This window comes from Syngnathoides biaculeatus, chromosome 7 (assembly GCF_019802595.1).
Source record: "Syngnathoides biaculeatus isolate LvHL_M chromosome 7, ASM1980259v1, whole genome shotgun sequence".
NCBI lineage: Eukaryota > Metazoa > Chordata > Actinopteri > Syngnathiformes > Syngnathidae > Syngnathoides > Syngnathoides biaculeatus.
The window spans coordinates 3,358,615-3,376,629 of record NC_084646.1 but is presented as its reverse complement, the minus strand read 5'-3'; the positions used below and the strand labels follow the sequence as shown (position 1 = coordinate 3,376,629).

The following is an 18,015-nucleotide window of genomic DNA, read 5'->3' as shown; positions in this document are numbered from 1 at the left end:
CATAGCCAAAAGCATGACTGGGTTATAATGGTGCAGTGGCGGAGTAACCCTGGATGCGGTAAAGCAAAAACCAGTGACAAAACTCCAACTGGAATCCATTGTCTAATCACAGTGCCTCATGTGACACAGCTGTGACCGGCGACAGGTGTCAGAGACGAAACCGCTCGGAGCGGCGGCCAGCCCATGCCCCTCTTGGCGGTGGTCCAGCCTTGCTCACGACATTGGCGAGTCGAAGTGGAGATTGCTACACAGGTAGCTTGCATAGGATCAAGCCCAAAAACCTCACAGCACCCCTGGAGTCACGTTGCAAAATGTACAGCCGTCCATTGTCTGTGCTTCGTGTACTCATCGGTGTCATGGGTGAGCTGGAGCCTGTCCCGGCTGACATTGAGGGAGAGACGGCGTACACGCCGGACTGGTCATCCGAACGTGCGAGGAGAAAGCCCGTGGAGCAAGAGCTGGTCTACGTTTTACTGCCGGACTTAGCCAGGCCTTCACTGGGCTCTGTGTATGATCTGGTTCAGACACTCATGCTCGCATTAATTAGAGTTGAGCCATGCAGACAAAATGCCAACAAGGGGATTTTATTTCATAATTGTTGGACTTCAAGAGCCGTGCATGTGGTGTCTGGGGTAAAGTGCTTCACGTTTTGCAATGCACTTTATTTTGAGTCATCATTTTTCTCTGCCCACATCGAAATTACAGACTTTTGGTTTCAAATATAGACAAAAATTCAAAAAAGAAATCCTGTGCGGTGGAGGCGATTAGCACGTCTAGCCTCACAGTTGAAGGGTTCTTGGTTTGAAACTCGACACTGGGCTCTCCTGTGTAACGTTGGCATGAATCGAATGAATGAATGAAATTGGCTGTTTCATCATCCAGACAAACACATTGGTGACAAAACTTTTAACACATCATCTCATGATCCGATTAAAACCTCAGCAGTCTCTGATTAAAAAAAAAATAACAAAAAAAAAAACCACACAATGTTGGTAGAGCAGGTCACCCGGTGACCAAAGGGTCGCTGGTTCGAATCCCGGCTCTAACTGCCTGCATCTCAAAGTGTCCTTGGGCAGCGCCCTGCATGGCAGTAGCCGCCCATCAATTTGTGTACGGGTGAATGTGAGTCTTTGAGGACCGCAATAGTGTAGATAAAGCATTATATACTATACCAAGATTCAAACCCAAATCTTCACACATGCGAGCCACAATGTCATGTCAAGTGGGTCACCATCACCGCACCTGGGATCGACCGTCGTGTGATCGTGTTGACCGAGGCTACGTTGAGTAAATATGCACAGCGGAGAATTCATGTCAGCCTGGATGAAACATGAAGAGAACAGACAAAGAAAAGTAAATAAACGCACCAAAGGCCGACAACTGATGCAAAGGATCCCGCACAGGATGGAGCACCAGCATGGATTGTGTACATTTTTTCCACCCAGCACCTTCCACTCCATGCGTCCTCTGCCTCAACCCAAGTTGTCATGTTGACTCAAAATCGAGTGCGTCCACTGCATGTGCGCCGCTATTTACTGATGGAGAATTTCGCTAGCCTGCACCGATAAAATAGTAAAGTTGTAAAAACATTTAATATTTGTACAAAAAACACAGGGGCATAGATACATTTGAAAAAAAAAACCATCAAATAAAAAACAGAACATACAGCAGTAACTGAGAACCTATTAGAGTACATACAGAATTCTTATACAATGTGCCTTCCGTAACATCGAAATCGTCGTATGCGTGTAAAACGAGGATCTCTTGTGTACCACTTGAGAGACGTGTTGGGCGTTCAATCGTGAGTGAAGGGCGCCCCCTAGCGCACGGGAACTAAACACATTTGGGTAATGTTTAGGAAAAGGTCCATCCAACTCATTATCATCCAACTCACTTACGCAAACTAAAATAATCCAATACAGGTGATGGTAAAATCTATCCATCCATTTTCTTAGCTGCTTATCCCCACGAGGGTGGCGGGGTGTGCTGGAGCCTATCCCAGCTGTCAACAGGCAGGAGGAGGCGGGGTGCACCCTGAACCGGTTGCCAGCCGATGGACCTTTCCGACCTGTCAATCACTCGCACAATAATAGCCAATCAGATAGGGCTTGACACGCCCCTCTCGCCATATCGTCCCACAAGCAATGCTGGTTGGCAGAGGCGTGGCCTTGGAAAAGTTAATGTTACAAAGAAAATGGTCCTCAGATGCGATTGGGGAATGTGCAATTCTGATGAACGATATCCCGCGAGGTTACAAGAGGCCCGGTTCATTCATATTCCAAAGCCTAAAACACAGTGGACGAAGTGTCTACGATGGATTAAGGCTTGCACGTACAACTAAATGTAGACAATATCAACAAACACAAGGCTGTATGTTCGAAGGTAAGTGAGAGAGAAGTATCTCCTCTGAGTTGGATTGAATTATTATAGAGTGCTTTATACATTGGAGGAGAACAATTTTCATTTTGTTAATGTATCACTGACCTACTGAATGAAGTGTGTTATGAACAAGTCTGACGCATTTGGCAAAAAAACGTACCCCAATATTATCTGGAATAGGCGAAAAGAGAATCGACTTCAAACATGTTCTGTTCAATCGCCATTTTGAAAGCTTGTGGGAGATGGATGAGGGGGTGGAGCTTAAAGTGCCACTGTCATGAAATGGATGATTTTTAGTATGTTATTAATGAAAAAACAGCAGCCGACATGGACTCATCTGTTTTTTCACCACAGAACATGATTTTGACGTACATTATATGACTTTTTGTAAGTCCCGCCATGAAAATCCTTTCAAGGGATTTGTTTTCGAGAAGAAGCAGGAAATGATGTAAAGGACAGACCCGCCTTCAAGTGGACTTGTTTGTTTCCATTAGTTTTAACTCCGGGAAGGTAGCTCGTTGTTCCTTCGTATTATCCGAAATGCCGGCTCGTTGCATTGCTGGATATTGCTTGAACACTTTGGAAGGATGGATTTACCCTTCATAAGTTTGCAAGAGACCCGCTTCTTCGTGAAAAATGGATTGCACAGGTGCAGAGGATGAGAGCTTCGTGGGTTCCACATGACAGCTAGGTATGTATACACCTACTAAAAAAATAGTTTGGGGCGGACCACATAATCGGTCTTTTATTACGTAACAATAGATCCACGTAAAAAAATATGCGCATCAGGCTGCTGCATCGCTTCGCCAGCGAAGGCTGCGCTTCGGGTTTACGGACGGCGGCGGCTCTGAAGAACCCACCCGAGAATGCCTCACTCCACCGCACACGCGCAGTTAAATGCCCCGGCTCGACAGTGTCGTTCATCGCATATTGCAGCGTCTATGAACAACCCCCGAAAGGAGCACCTCGGCACCGAAAAGGAGCCACACCGCCCAGCTGCAATGCCGTGGAAGTGGATATGACAGGGAGCTGGTTTGGCCGTGATATAGCATATCATCTGAATATGGCTCGAAACAATAGTGTAATATTTCCCCGGTAACCTCACTCGGTTGTGTGGTGTTCTCCTTTTCGAAAAGAACTTCCGTGTCAGAAGGGGCGTGTTCGTCTCCCATAGTAGAGTGCACCACATTTTCATTGGCGAATGTCCGGGTGACGTCACGGACTGAGGATGCAGCCAATATGGCGACCACTTGGATGTCATAGATTGACACTTCTGCAACTTTGCGCATGGATGACGCGCTCCCCGCTCACATTTATTTTTTCGTATCGACATTGAAGTGAATAATGCTATATGTATTTTTCATTACAATATCTATTTTGGAATGTTTACAGGGATGACACTTGACCTTTAAGGTCACTACCAGAAAGGTCCATTGCTCACTGTTGGGCAACATCTCAGCGTGAGGTCATTCACTGGAGTCCAGTCTAGTTCAACTCTTGTCAATAAGATTTAGTGTCACAAATGTAACTAGCAGCTAAAGAGGAACAGCTACAAAAAAATAACCCAAAAAAAGTTTCAATTACAAACTTCATTTATTACCAATCTCAAACAATCAACAAGGACTGTAAACATTTTTCATGGGATGGAAATAAAAAGGCTGAGGAGTTGATTACAGTTAGGATGTAAGTTGACTGTGAGAAGGAAAAAAAAAAAAACAGCTTTGTAGCAACGCAAAAATGAAAGCTGAGCTTGAAACGCGGGTGAGGGTTAGGTCCATCAACCATGTGTCTAAAAAACATTTCAATTTACAATGACAAAGAAAACTCGAGACCACAACCACTCTGAAATAAGAACATTGCGGAAGGAAAGAACTCCTGTAATAAGAAATACAAAACGGTGAAAACCTTCCCTTGCGGACTTTTTTTTTTTTTTTTTTAAAACAGACACTGTGTTTTGTTGTTTCCGGATGAACGTTCAGAAGCGTCGATTGAAGGCTCCGCCCTGCATCGTTTGGTTTTGCCGATTGAGCGCCCCCGAGAGAGACTGGGATGAGTTCACGTAGCCTCCACGACTGATGACGCACAAATACAAACGCTTATTTACCACCGAGCTTCAGTCAGTAAAACCACTCCAGGTCAAACGCAACTCACCCTGCCATGCCTCCACGTCCCCCCATGTGACTTGAACCCGGGATACCACCATCGCGACCTGAACACGGACAACAGACAACACTTCAAACGCTTGTTTTGTTTTTTTTGTGTCTGAAAGGCACAAATAAAATTAAGACTGGTCTGGGGGATGATGGCTCCCGATTATTAGCAGAGATGTGTGTGGCTGTGGCCATCATAAATACACCATACACCAAACTAGTAATAACAACATGCAGCATCGTTCCTAATCATGCTGGGGGACTCTCACAGAAAAATTAATGCAATAAACACTTTGGCAAGAAAGCATTTGTACCTTGCCACGGCCGGTCCCCATCCATCTTCCGACCAGAATCCCAGTCTCGGCCTCCATCCCTGCAAGAAATCTCAACTTTAGAAAACTATAGTGACACTTTTAAAAGTTACTGTGGCCCAGAAGGTTGCAGTAGATTCAGAAATATGACACCACGATTATATTTCAGACTGACTTTCCATCTGGGCTCTTGTTGAGCATTTTATTTATTACAAGGAAAGAAAAAAAATCCTTTAGTGGATTTAAATGCATACTTTGAAAGACTACCACGCTGTGCAATTTCCTCACAACATTCATCTTTCTTGCAAATACGTCAAGATTTTGGGGCCAAATTTTTATCTACTATAAACCTCACCCATACATTTGTAAAGGAAATATCATTTGGTACATACATACGCCGCTGCTGTGTAAAAGCTGCAAGTGCCCACATTTGAAACATTAGATATTTACAAAGATTGTACACAGAGAGTTTAACGCTTGTGTGCCACGCTAATGCTAGGACCGCACGTGCTAACAGGGCTGGTTAAATAAATAAATAAAATAACTGTAAAAATCATTGAGACAAGGCAGTAACATCTAGCGCAGCATTAACAGGGCTCAGACTGGTAAAAGTCACTTCCTCGGCACATATATTCCACCGGTCTTACTTTTACCTTTTCTGTTCGAGTGCCCCCTTGTGGCCGTTAGAAAAAATGCAGAAAATAGCTGCATCACCAAGTAAGATGCAGGGTTGAAAACATGTGAAAAAAGTCGCAGCTTAATAGGCCGGAAATTACGGTAGTGCCTGAACCAAAACAGCCCAAAACACGATACTGGCTAACCTTAATTGCTCAAAACATATGCATTGACAGTAAATGTATCTTTGTTCATCCATTTATGCCCGTGAGACATCGCAATAGACAGGACAAACTAGACAAAAGCTTAGTGGCAAATGAAATTTTCATGAAAAGATATGAAAGTGGATGTTACCTGTTCATGCGCTTGTCATAGCCTCCACCGCCCCAAGAGTCTCGGCCGTGTCTGTCGAAATTCTACAGATGCAGAGTTCAAACGGTTACGTGCCACACAGATTAAAAGCGGAGACAAATCATATATTTTTAATTGTTGTCAAATAGTTGGTGAGCTCTTTAGTTATCTCCCAGTTTTCTGAAAGTGGGTGTAAGAGGCATTCAGGGTAACTTACATAATCCCCACATCAAATTAATCGGACTACTTGAAACTCAGTAGTGCAAGATTCCAGCGCTTACCAGCCCATCTCTGTCTCCACCCATGCCACGTGCACCGCCCCTCATGTCGTCCTGGTACCGCCCTCGCTCTCGTTGGTCAAAGTCCTGGTAACGATCCTGCCGGCCGAAGTCTGAGCGATTGTACCGCTCGTCCATGTTCATGCGCTTGTCAGGCCAGTCGTCCTTCCTGAGACGGAGGAATTACTTACAAGTGGCCATATTGGAGCAGAAACACTCCGCTTGGTGATCAAACAGTCCGAACCTGCCGTCCATGTCGTAAGGCCTCTTCATGGAGCGTCGATCCTGCTCGTAGCGAAGCTGCTCCTGCTGTCTACGGAGCTCCTCGCGCTCCCTCATAATGCGCTCCTGCTCCCGACGCCTCTCGAACTCGATGCGCATCCTTTCCCGCTCCAGGAACTGGCGCTCCATGCGGTCCGCGTTCAAACGCTCTCTCTCAACCTGCGTAGAGATTTTAGAATGAATTCTGTGGAATTTTTTTGAACTAAAACAAATATTTATATACCATAATTTCTGTCCTTTAAGCCGTGACTTTTTTTTTTACAGTTCCAACCCCGTGGTTTATGCGGTGATGTAGCTAACTTGTGCATTTTTTCTAACGGCTGCACTCGAGTGGAAAAGGTAATTGTGAGACCGGTGTAATATATGCGCCGAGGAAGTGACTTTTACCAGTCCGGCCCAGTTAGGGCTGCACTAGCGTGTTACTGCTGTGTCTCAGTGATTTTTACCTGTATGTTTTTTTTAACCGGCCCTGTTAGCGTTGCGCTAAAGTTAGCATGAGCATGGCAAAACGAGCATTAAACTATCTTTGTACTGTCTTCGTAAATACCTCGTGTTTCAACATGGGCACTTGTGGCTTTTACACAGCCGCAGTGCATGTATACACCAAAAGGTATTTCCTTTACAAATGTACTGGGTGAAGCTGATAACCAGGTGAGCTTTGTAGGCCGGGAATTACGGTACATAATTTACGATAATGAATGTGAGGGTCCTTAATGCTCTTCAGGATCTGTTACCGATTTGTACCTTGGAAGCATTAAACTGTACAAAATGTTTTAAGATTGTATGACGACTACTCAGACTCCCTATTAAAATTATGTAAAGTGTACCTTGAAACACCAGAAAGGTAAATCTGCCTCACAACTGAGATTTGGGGTTCAAATCTTGTCTCGGGCCTTAATGTGTGGCATTTGCATGTTCTTCTCGTACTTGTGTGAGGCTTCTTTAGCTTCCCTCGGAATCTGAGGGTGAATGCTTATCTACACGTGGCCTGAGCTGGAGCAGAATTTGCTCTAAATCACATGTGACTCATGAGAAAAGGTGTGGTAGAAATACTTGAGATATTGTAGTACTGTGTCATTAGTAATAGTATATGGTCTGACCTCTAGCCAGTGTCTCTTCTTTAGCAAGTGTTTCCGCTCCTCTTTCTCACGGAACATGCGGATTCGCTCACGCTCGCGGTCCGGCCGGCCATCCTGACCACGATCGCTGCGACGAGAAAGAATCCGGTTACATTTTTGACAGATTGCGCTTTTATGTTCCCCGCGAGGCTCCTTACTTGTATCTGCGTCGCTCCATTTCTCGCATATCCCGCTCGCGCTGCCGGTGCCTCTCGCGCTCACGCTGCTCCTTGATCTGGTCGAACGACAAGATGTCTTTCCTTTCCTTACTAGTCGACTTGCGGTCTTCACTCTTTGAGCTCTGGTCGAGGGAGGAAGGCATGGAGACGTGAAGACCACCTTTCACGAGTTTCATTTCCTCCGATCATCACAGACACACTTACACGCTCTTTGCTTTTGGCCTTGACGCTAATGACAGGCTCCCCTTTAGACTTGTCCATGACTACGGTCCTCTCGTCCCCTGTTTAAACAAGCAACCATGACTTGATGGCAATCATTTGCTATGAAAAAAGTGCTGGGTCAAGAAATGCCTTCACTCACCTTTTCCATCCTTTCCTTCTCCCTCATCCTTTCCAGACCTGCAGGATATGACATTTTGGTCAGCTGATGTTATTAATTAGTACAGAGATCTTCAATTCAAATTTGATTTCTCAGAGAAAAGGTCCAGATCGCATATTTTTGTGTGGCCGACCCATCCATCCGGTTTCAGTAGTCTATTGTCAAGTGATTAGTGAGCGTGCCGAAACCTAACCCACCTGACTTTGGGCAGAGAGGTCACCTGGCAATCGCCATGCATGTACAAATGAACGACCTTTCAAGACACTCACAGTTTTGTGTTTTAGATTAATTAAATGAATTTAAGTCTGTCAAAGCCAAACACTTGATAAAAGCCAGTCCAAACTGCGGCAGCCATTTAAGAGCATGTGGGCAAGACCCACAGAAAATATTATGTTCTCCTATTACACACACTGTATCTAACAAATGAAAGAAGGGAAAAAAAAATGTTTTCCCTTTCCGCTAATTAGCAGTTGAATATACGTAAATTTCTCCCAGAAATATAATCCATAATGTTACTTCAACTATTTTTGCTCGTGACACTCCTAACGTGAACAATGTTTTTATCTCATGATTCCGCCAAAACCAGACTTTTCAGCCATTTTATCAGCCTGATCATTAAACACGAATTGCCGTTTTATGATTATGAAATTTAATGTCGTAAGCCACCATTCCGATCAGTAACTTGCAAAAGACATTCTAAAGACAGTCTATCTGAATCCAAAATGTAGTTTATTTTTTCCCCCGTAATATTTAGACTACAAGACAAATTTGCTCTTTCAGGGTTACACGATGTCTGAGTACTGTAATAAAGTCGTGTCAACAAATGTGACCAGATAAGACTCTTTACCACGGCCACGACAACAAAAATCATTTGTGTCGTATTATGATAAGAATTAAATGAGGAAAAATGTGTTGTGGTGACTGGTGCTCAGGAAAGGTAAGTTTGTGTCACATACTTTTTATACGATGCGACAAGAAAATGTAATGTAGACAAGGAAGCTAGTGTTAGCATGAAAACGTGCTGCAATTCTGTCAAATCGTGCTCAAAGGTTTCGGTGTGGGTGGAGTAATTACACAAAATCACAAACGTAGATAAATTAATTATTGTATGTACTTCCTGCCATCTCATAGAAGACCATTAATTTCCATCTATCACAATGGCTCATTGGCATAAATACATGACTCAAGATACATTTACTGTAAATATAAAATTCTAAGCAATTAAGTACACAAGTTTAAACAGTAAATGAACACGCCATTAAATAAGCTCCATCTTGTGATCGGATCAGTGATCTTATTTTTTTTCTCTTCTAAACTCAATCGTGTAAAGCCTAGCAAAAACATTTAGGAATAGCATTTGATTTCAAAATAATGTATTTACTGATAATCACACAAAGTGACTAAATCTCTGGACAGGCAGCATGTTAGTCATGAACTCAGATTGTTAAGGGGGAATCCATATCGCAAATCTGTCCTGCTTCATTCATCTAAAACCTAGGTTGAACTTGGTCACATTTAAAATACTCACATACTTTTCTGCTTTCTTCACAATATACATGAGGTATCAGAGTATAATCATTGGTTCAAATTTTCTGACTGTGACGGCAATGCCCATGGAAAAGAGAAAAATTGTTTAACAATTGGCACTGAACGGGATTTAATTACACAACGGCATTGAGAGTGTGAATTAAATTCCACATGGCCATGGGGAGGAGACACGAGCTCCACATAGGCAGCCCGGAGCCCTGTTCCAACAACCCGTCAACCAGTCTTGCCACGTGGCCAACCTGCCAAACAATATCAAAATGGCATCTTCCTTCTGACAATAGTGGGTTTGCCAGTCTAAGGAATATGAAAGCCTACTGAAATGCCAACAATGCATGAACATAAATGTATTACCCAAAACAAAGAAATCAATAAATAAGGGCTGCCCTAAAGCTGCAGCAGTGTGTGGCCATGTTTGCGTTATAACACTCGAGACAGCTCTACATCTCTCAAATTCAATTGCTGTAGTCAACTACTGGCTGAGAAACGTCCAGCCGCGCTTCTGGTGAGTAAACCATTAGACTCTCCCATGTGTGTGTATGTGAGGGACTAATACACACAGACTAAGTATTTCACACCGCCGTGGTCAAGCAAGCTCTTTAGTACGTGTACTAGCAAATGTAATTAACAGTTAACTTTACCATGTCTCTGTTATGTGGATCTTCACGAAGTCCATAGAGCAATGATTTGGAGTACTGGGCAGCACATACGGCATCCTGCCATTGGTCCACTAGTAGCTAAAACATACCAACTTAATCGCTAATAGAGGGCCGCCTGGGAGGGGAACCATTAAGCCGCACGTCAGTCAGCACAACGAGAATTTGTTGAGTCCATTAAAACTACTGTGTCAGTTTCATTTATCAAAAGAAAAGTTGAACATTATCAAAACAGGCTACCCATTTTTAACTGCGTTTCTAATGTGTGATACACGCATACTGAAAATCTGACAAATGTGAACATTACTCACCTCTTCAAAAGACAGCACATATTGTCCTGTCTTGTGAAGGTGTGGTGATATGATGGTGATAAACCTGTTCAGTATTCATGACGACAAATTCTGCATGTGCAGTCAAAACCAAGATTGGCCAACACAATGTCATTGCGATGTGAAACAGAACCGCAAATTATAAAGCACACTGCTGCCAGACACAAATAAAGGAGCAACAACTTGGAGTTAGGGTTGAGCATTATTTAAATTTGAGTGAGTCTGGTTCTGATCCCAGTTCCAAAAGATTATCAATTCTGAATCTTAGGGGGCTGGGTCAAAAAAGCCTTAGGGGATACTGAAATTATGAACATCGATTTTCTTAGCAGCCCACAGCATAGATGAAAATGAACATTTGACTCTGGGTTATTTCTAACTAGCATCAATATCAGAGCTATGAACTATAAGGAAATTTCTAATTAATTTGTGTATGCCAGACATGTAATTTGACTGAATGAAAAAAGTCTGGGAAAAGAGCCGGGTCTGAAGGCTGCAAGCGCGATCAAAGGATGATCAATTTTAACGTGAAAGTTTTATAAATTGTATTATGAATTAAATATATCTAGTACATCTATAAATAAATGCTATTCTGTTTTCAAAATGTACACAATACGATTGATCATTATTTAGGCGCAAACATTTACCCCGAAAAATATTCAAATACAAATTTAAATAAAGTACTAAATTGAATTCAGATTTGCATCATGACATGCAAGCGTGGTTTTAGAGCATGTATGTCGGATCCAATCAAAAACATTTTCATTTCTTGTTTTCGTAAATGATTGAAACGCATGAATTTGACAATTATTAACGTCATGTGTCGTTATCAGTGCATATACAGACATTTTTATAAGTAATTGCTTCTGAACTCTCATCATCTGCAACTGGGGTTGGTTGTTGGCCTTGGGTTGACATCTGAATGTACCAGCTATGGAAAAGTTTGTTTTCGTTGGTTCCAGGTGTTTGACGTGTGAACTTCCAATGCCTTGAAACCTCTCGATCCATAGTCAATAGCATCCTGACACCACGTGCACAATGGTTTACTAGGTCGATCGATTTTGCGAATGAAGTCGTTTAACAGAGTGGCAACTTCCTTCTTTCCAACTGTATCGACGATTTCTCGTTCCATCCAATCTCATTGGAACTTATTTTTGACAATTGAGGCATCTTTCCTCTTGAGCACCACCATTCTGTTGACTTGAAAACGCCCCCTTGAACCGCCCCGTATACAACAAGCGTTTTCATTGGTCAGGGGGAACTCATTCGACCAATCAACAGACCTGTAACTAATCTTCCACCTCACTTCCAAAAGTCGGACCGGAAAATGAACGAGTGTGGATTCTGGCACAGGTTACAGTCAGAATATTGCAGAAATACGGAGTATATACATATATTTTTTTTAATCAATGCAATTTAAAAAACCCGAATTCCGCCTATGAACGTAAAAATCACATCTGGTATGCTGACTTTTTTTCGTCGTGTGTGGGTCTCTCACATTTTAAGAATTGGTTAAGTATAAGCTAACCAAAATATTAAAAAACCTCTGTATGCTGCAGTGCCATTGTAAACTATATGACCAGAGTCATAAACGAATACTCCTTTCAGTGTTTGGAGGGTAGAACAAAAAAAAAAATCCAGTCAAGCTTACTTGGAGTCGGTGGAGTTTCTCCGCTCACCGGCTGCCTTATTGGCATCATTCTTGTCAGCTGGCTTCTTGCCCGCTGGCTCATTTTTAGCCTGCAAGATTAAAAACGGCATTAAGTTGAAAGATGGCGACCAAATGACACCATCTGTGTATCTCGGTTTTGGTCTGTGGTGACAAAACTCACGCGCTCAACAGAGATCAACTTCCCGTGGAGCTCAGTCCGGTGAAGGTGGATGACACACTTGGCGGCCTCTTCTGTGGAGGACATGGTGACGAAACCATAGCAGCGGGCGCCAGGACTCTTAGCGTTGGTCACCACCTTGGCACCAACAACCTGCACGACACAGGGCCTATGTAAGGAATCGTGCCTTCACAAAAAACAGGCAATCAAATAGAACCCTTCATGTTACTGACCTTGCCGTGTTTGCTGAAGAGTGTCTTCAGATCGGTCGCCCTGGTAGTGGACGCGAGGCCGCTGACCCACAGATTCCTGCTGCCTGTAGCAGCACTTCCTGTGACTAAATTCAACAAAAATATGAACTCTTGAGCACGACAGCGTCTGTAAAACCTATCACGGTAAGCACACTCACCCTTATCATCCTTTGACTCATCTTTAGCATCTTTGTCATCAGAACTAGAGAAAGTGAAAACAAAGACAAGTGAGTATAACTCCAAACACTTCAACAAATTTCTGTCTTTATGCAAAAAAAAGTGGCTACAATGAACCCATTGTAGATATTTAACTGAGTAAACGGGACTTCAACCAGACAACCCCAATGTTACTCGGATAATGACATGTATAAGTGTAGGAAGTGAGATATGAAAGACAATCATTGAATTGTTTTTACCCCCTTCAAGAGCATCCAATTCTTACGAGCACAAAAGAGCCAATTCAAGAGATGATAGCCATTTTGGTTTCTAGTAGACAGAAAGCAACAAACCTCTTGTTCTGATCTTCGCCCTCTACAGGGGGCGACTCTTTCACTGCCGAGGCTGAATCCGCAGTCGCATTCTCTTCTGTCTTCTCATCATCATCATCATCATCATCATCATCCCCCTTCTTAGACCCCAATTCTGAACCAACACTTTCAACCCCAACGTCCTGTTTGCTTTCACTAACAGTTTGTGAGCCCTTTTCATCGTCCATTGTCTCTTCTGGGGCATTCTCTGCATCCCCGGTCTCCGTGGCGTCCACCTCAATGGCATCCTGGTCGCCTTCCGCGTCACCTTTGTCTCCCGTTTCGGTGAACACAATGTCTTCCCCGCTGGCGGAGGCAGCCTGTTCTTCATCGGCGCTCGTCTCATGGCTCAGGTGGCGGTCTTCGAAAAGCGGCTCAGATAAACAAGACCCCGCTACTTTGTCATGTTCTACAGGTTTAACAGGAATAGAATGGCACAGAGTTTAATCACTTCTGAAACACAGCAATGGTTAAGGAGGAAGTGGCAAGGCCTGGATTAGGAACGTCATGACCACGTGCCTGTGCTCCTAGAACTAAGCATAGTGCTGAAGCAGACCCTAGACCCTACGGAGAGACTGGAAGCTAGCCCAAAAGGTAATAAGATAACCAAGCATGTAGCGGGAATGGGGAGGCTAACTCTTCTGCCTTGCAGGTTGAGAAAGGCCCAAGCTGTTCACCTGATCCAAAGCAGAAAGTCCGTGGTGGAATAGAGGTGCATTGTCGTAGTGGGCGTACTTGTAAACAGCCCTTATGCTTGGCTTCGCTGTCTTTTGAGCAAAACTCCAACTCAAATCCAACAGTTTCATGTCCTTATGAGAAGCTTGAGAACGTAACCTAAAAGGTGCTCTTGGCCTTGATGAATCTTCACGTTGGCAGTCTTCGTGCGTCCACCTGGAAACACTGCAGGCAGCCTGCAACAACTCACCCTGACTCGGTCAGTCTGATTGCTGTCAACGTGTGTCAAAGCGGTAACCCTCAAAATGGGTCAAAAACTGGACCAGCTTATGCAACTTTTAACAATAGTTGTCAACCAAATTTCAACACAGAGCCAGCAATCCCCTTTGGGCTTCCAGTCTCTCTTTTTCTTGCCCCCCCTTGTTGAAATTAAATGGTAGTGTTTGGATTCCAAACATAACGCAAAGTAAAACCCATTTTCTGAACCCTTCTATACATTACCTGTTTCTGCCAAAAGTTCATCAGCATCTGCAGTCTGAAAGACAAATAGTGAGATCCTTTTAACTAAGAAAAATTATCTGTAAACTATGCAAATACAGTACACATTCATAGCAATTAATTTCCTTACCAATAGGCAAAAACACTACAGTAGAGCTCAACTTTCTGGTTTTACCCATTTCACACACATCAAACCCATTAAATATACTTTGAAAACATTTGAACAACAATTTAAAAGCAAAAATGTACAGAAACTACTGATGGCTGTAAACCACACTATTTAATGATATGGATAAGTTAATGTTTTTCACAAAAATCTGCAATGTACTAGTGCTGTGGTATTTGAAAGGTAAATCATATACGGGGTGAAAGGTTAATCCCCCCCCCCCCAAAAAAAAAATCTCTTACCACATAAATTGAAGAGCACAACATATCATCCTCCAAGCCTCCCGAGTCATCCATCTGATAAAAATTAGGTTACAATAAATCGAAGTCCCTGTCGTGATGATCAATTATTACACAGTAACATTTCTCACTTGTCTTGCTTCATCTTCAGAGTCAATGGTCACGTCGTCGTCATCCAGGTGATCGTCTTCCTCGCCATCAATTAAATTCCCCAGCTCATCCACATCCTGATCCGGCAGCGTGTTGTCATTGTCAGCCTCATCCAGTACATTCATGTCAAGAATATCCATATCTTGGATGTTCTCATGGTCGTCCTGAGGAGAAAGGTATCACATTTAGACAATTAGCATTTTATGCACATCGGCAGATTATATTTGCCTTGTGGTGTAGTACTGTTCTCTGTACTATTTCACACCCAACAAAGTTTTATCCAATCTTTTCATTAAAAAGCCACGTCTTTGCGGGACTATTTTGTAGTGTTCAGACGTGATTTGACTGAATGAAAAAAGACTGAAAAATAGCCAGGGGTATAGAGGTTGCAAGCATGATCAAAGGATGGTCACCAATTTTAACGTTGTTTTAAAGTTTTATGAATTGTATTATGAATGAAATATATTTAGAACAAAATATGATCATTCATTATTTAGGTGCATACCTTTACAACCCAAAATTACAAATTCTAATAAATTCAACTATGTAAACTACTAACTTAAATTCAAATTTTTCATTTTAGTAAATGATTGAAACGCATGAATTTGACAATTATTAACGTCACGTTTTGTCATCAGTGAATATAGACAATTTTACAATTAATTGCTTATGAATTCTAACCGCCTGCAAACGAGGTTGGTTGTTGGCCTTGGGTTGACATCCGAAAGTACCAGCAATGGAAAAGTTTGTTTTTGTTGCTTCCAGTTGTTTGACGAGTTTGTCATTTTGCGCGAACTTCCAATGCTTTGAAACCTCTTGATCCTTAGTCAATAGTATCTTGACGCCATGTGCACAATGCTTTACCAGAATGTCGCTCAACAGAACGGTAACTTCCCTCTTTCCAACTGTATTGATGATTTCTCGTTCCATCCAATTCCATCGGAACTTACTTTTGACAATTTCTGTCACTCTTGAGGACCATCATCGTGTTCGCTTGAAAATGGCCCCAAGAACCACCTCGTATACAACAAGCGTTTTCATTGGTCAGGAGGAACACATTCGACCAATCAACAGACGTGTATCTAATCTTCCACCTCGCTTGCAAAAGACGGACCAGAATTTTAACGTGTGTGGATTCTGGCACGTGTTACGGTCGGAAAATTTCAGAAAAACTGAGAATAGAAATACACACACACACACACACACACACACACACCACACACACACACACACACGCATTTTTTTAATCAATGCAATTTAAGGATGGAATTCCGCCTATAAACGGAAAAATCACACCTGAGTGTTTCAGACAACACACAAATCTATGCACAAGTTAAGTATGTTGTGGGGAAGGTCATCTAAAAACTTCCAACACAATAATATACGCAAGGAGGCGCATGCTACATTTAAGCAACGCAGAATGGAAACAAACACTGGACAGCAGCCATCCTCATAGGCAGGACAATAAAGTTCGACGAACCATGTCATTAACAGTATTTGTTAAAGTAATTTCATTGCAATACAGTAACTTCATTATAAGTTAGCATCCATTATTTGTGTCATGTTAATTTGACCTAAACTTATGTCATTGACCAACCTTTGAATGCCCCCTAGAGGTGATGGATGCATAACTTTTGTCTAAAATGCGAGCGAATGCTTGAAGATACTCAGTATACACTATACAAGTATATACAAGAATCACAAAAAGTCTTGTAAATAAACATAGTGCTCTATCTTGTGACGAGATCGTTTTTTTTTTAAACACTGATCGATGATCTGCCCGAAAAATCCTGAGTGTGTAAAGGCTAATATTTAGACATTGGTAAACATACATGACAGTCACGGGATTCATCTTCCAAGTTGCAATCCTCAGTTTCATCGCCACCCTGCATCATATCTGAGAACAAAAAGCAGAAAAATAACAATGTAAAGCTAAGAATGTATTAGATTAGACAAATATGGACAAAGAAAAGTGTGAAAGTCTGTGTAAAAAACAGAACTACTCATGGATATTTCTCTTTTGTTTTCTGTATGAACAACAATAATTACATGATAATGAAAATATAGTGGTAATAATTTAGGGTGACAAGTTATCTATCAAACTCAAGATTTGGTAAAATGACTAAGCTTTCATTTTGTGTTATTGTACAAAGTTGCCAATGCGGTTTGGGGTCTGACAGGATATTTCATGGTTGGCATGCAATAAACACATTTGCCCAGCAGCATAAGAATAGCTTCTCACATGGCATCCCTGGTTAAAGTTGGGGGTAGTGCAGTGAATTGATGGCGGTGGGCACAAAAGGCAACCAAAACGGTTCACTTCTACTCATGGCTAAGCATATATTAACGTGGACTCCTGAGAGGCTTTGATTTTTGCTGCAAGAAAGGATGTAGCGCGTGCGGGCACACACCGTCTTCCATGCTCGGTTTACCTCTGGCAGCGCGTCTTGGCGTGGCTTTCTTTGGCGCAGAGTCCCCGGCAAGAACAATCGCGTCAGGGTTTCCCCCTTCATCCTCGATAGCCTGTGTGTGCATGGGGAGGAAAAACAGACATCTTCATATTTGGCCCCAGAGACTTTAAACCTACAACGGAGGACATTTTGGCACATGCTAACAGCTTTAGCTTTTCCGAGCTAGTTAGTACAATGGCGCAATTAGCGTGTTAGCTAACACAGGATCACGTGACTGTTCCTAGCTGTTGCGCACATTCAAATTCTATCACGTTTGTGTAATAAAATGCCTTGTGGAGGGTTGAAACAAATATAGTTCATTTTGTTGTTTTTTTTTTTAAGTAGCAAAGTAGGACCTTTTTGAGGCGCTCCGACAGGACGCTCTTGACGCCAGCGGTGTCCAGGTTTCGTCTCTTCAGCTCGGCCTTCAAATCGATAACCCTCAGGTCCGCTAGTTTGCGAACCTCGGCGCCCTCCGGAATCCCAGTCTCGGTCGATGGGTCGGCCATCGTCTCGAAATGTAGAACACGACAATTCTGCCTTGAAATGGAAATAAATAGTAGCAAAGCACTCTGATTGTGCACCGAGGCAGGCGTGCAAAACGAGCTCAAAATGGCGCTCAACCCCTACAAGTTTTGAGTGTGTGACGCATGCGCAGTGT

General features: G+C 42.7%; 1 protein-coding gene across 1 annotated transcript; it reads right to left on the bottom strand.

The window, feature by feature from the left end:
* Positions 1–3,953: 3,953 nt before the first annotated feature.
* Positions 3,954–18,011, bottom strand: safb (scaffold attachment factor B). The gene is made up of 21 exons (XM_061824715.1): positions 17,711–18,011; positions 17,337–17,427; positions 16,737–16,801; positions 14,886–15,068; positions 14,758–14,811; positions 14,353–14,386; positions 13,159–13,585; positions 12,808–12,851; positions 12,632–12,735; positions 12,402–12,551; positions 12,221–12,309; positions 8,025–8,062; positions 7,868–7,944; positions 7,643–7,785; positions 7,467–7,572; positions 6,329–6,525; positions 6,088–6,253; positions 5,810–5,871; positions 4,844–4,902; positions 4,531–4,588; positions 3,954–4,451 (listed from the first exon to the last, which is right to left on the bottom strand). The coding sequence occupies exons 1-21, from the start codon at positions 17,861–17,863 to the stop codon at positions 4,355–4,357; spliced, it is 2,397 nt and encodes a 798-aa protein (XP_061680699.1). The 5' UTR covers positions 17,864–18,011; the 3' UTR covers positions 3,954–4,354.
* Positions 18,012–18,015: the final 4 nt, after the last annotated feature.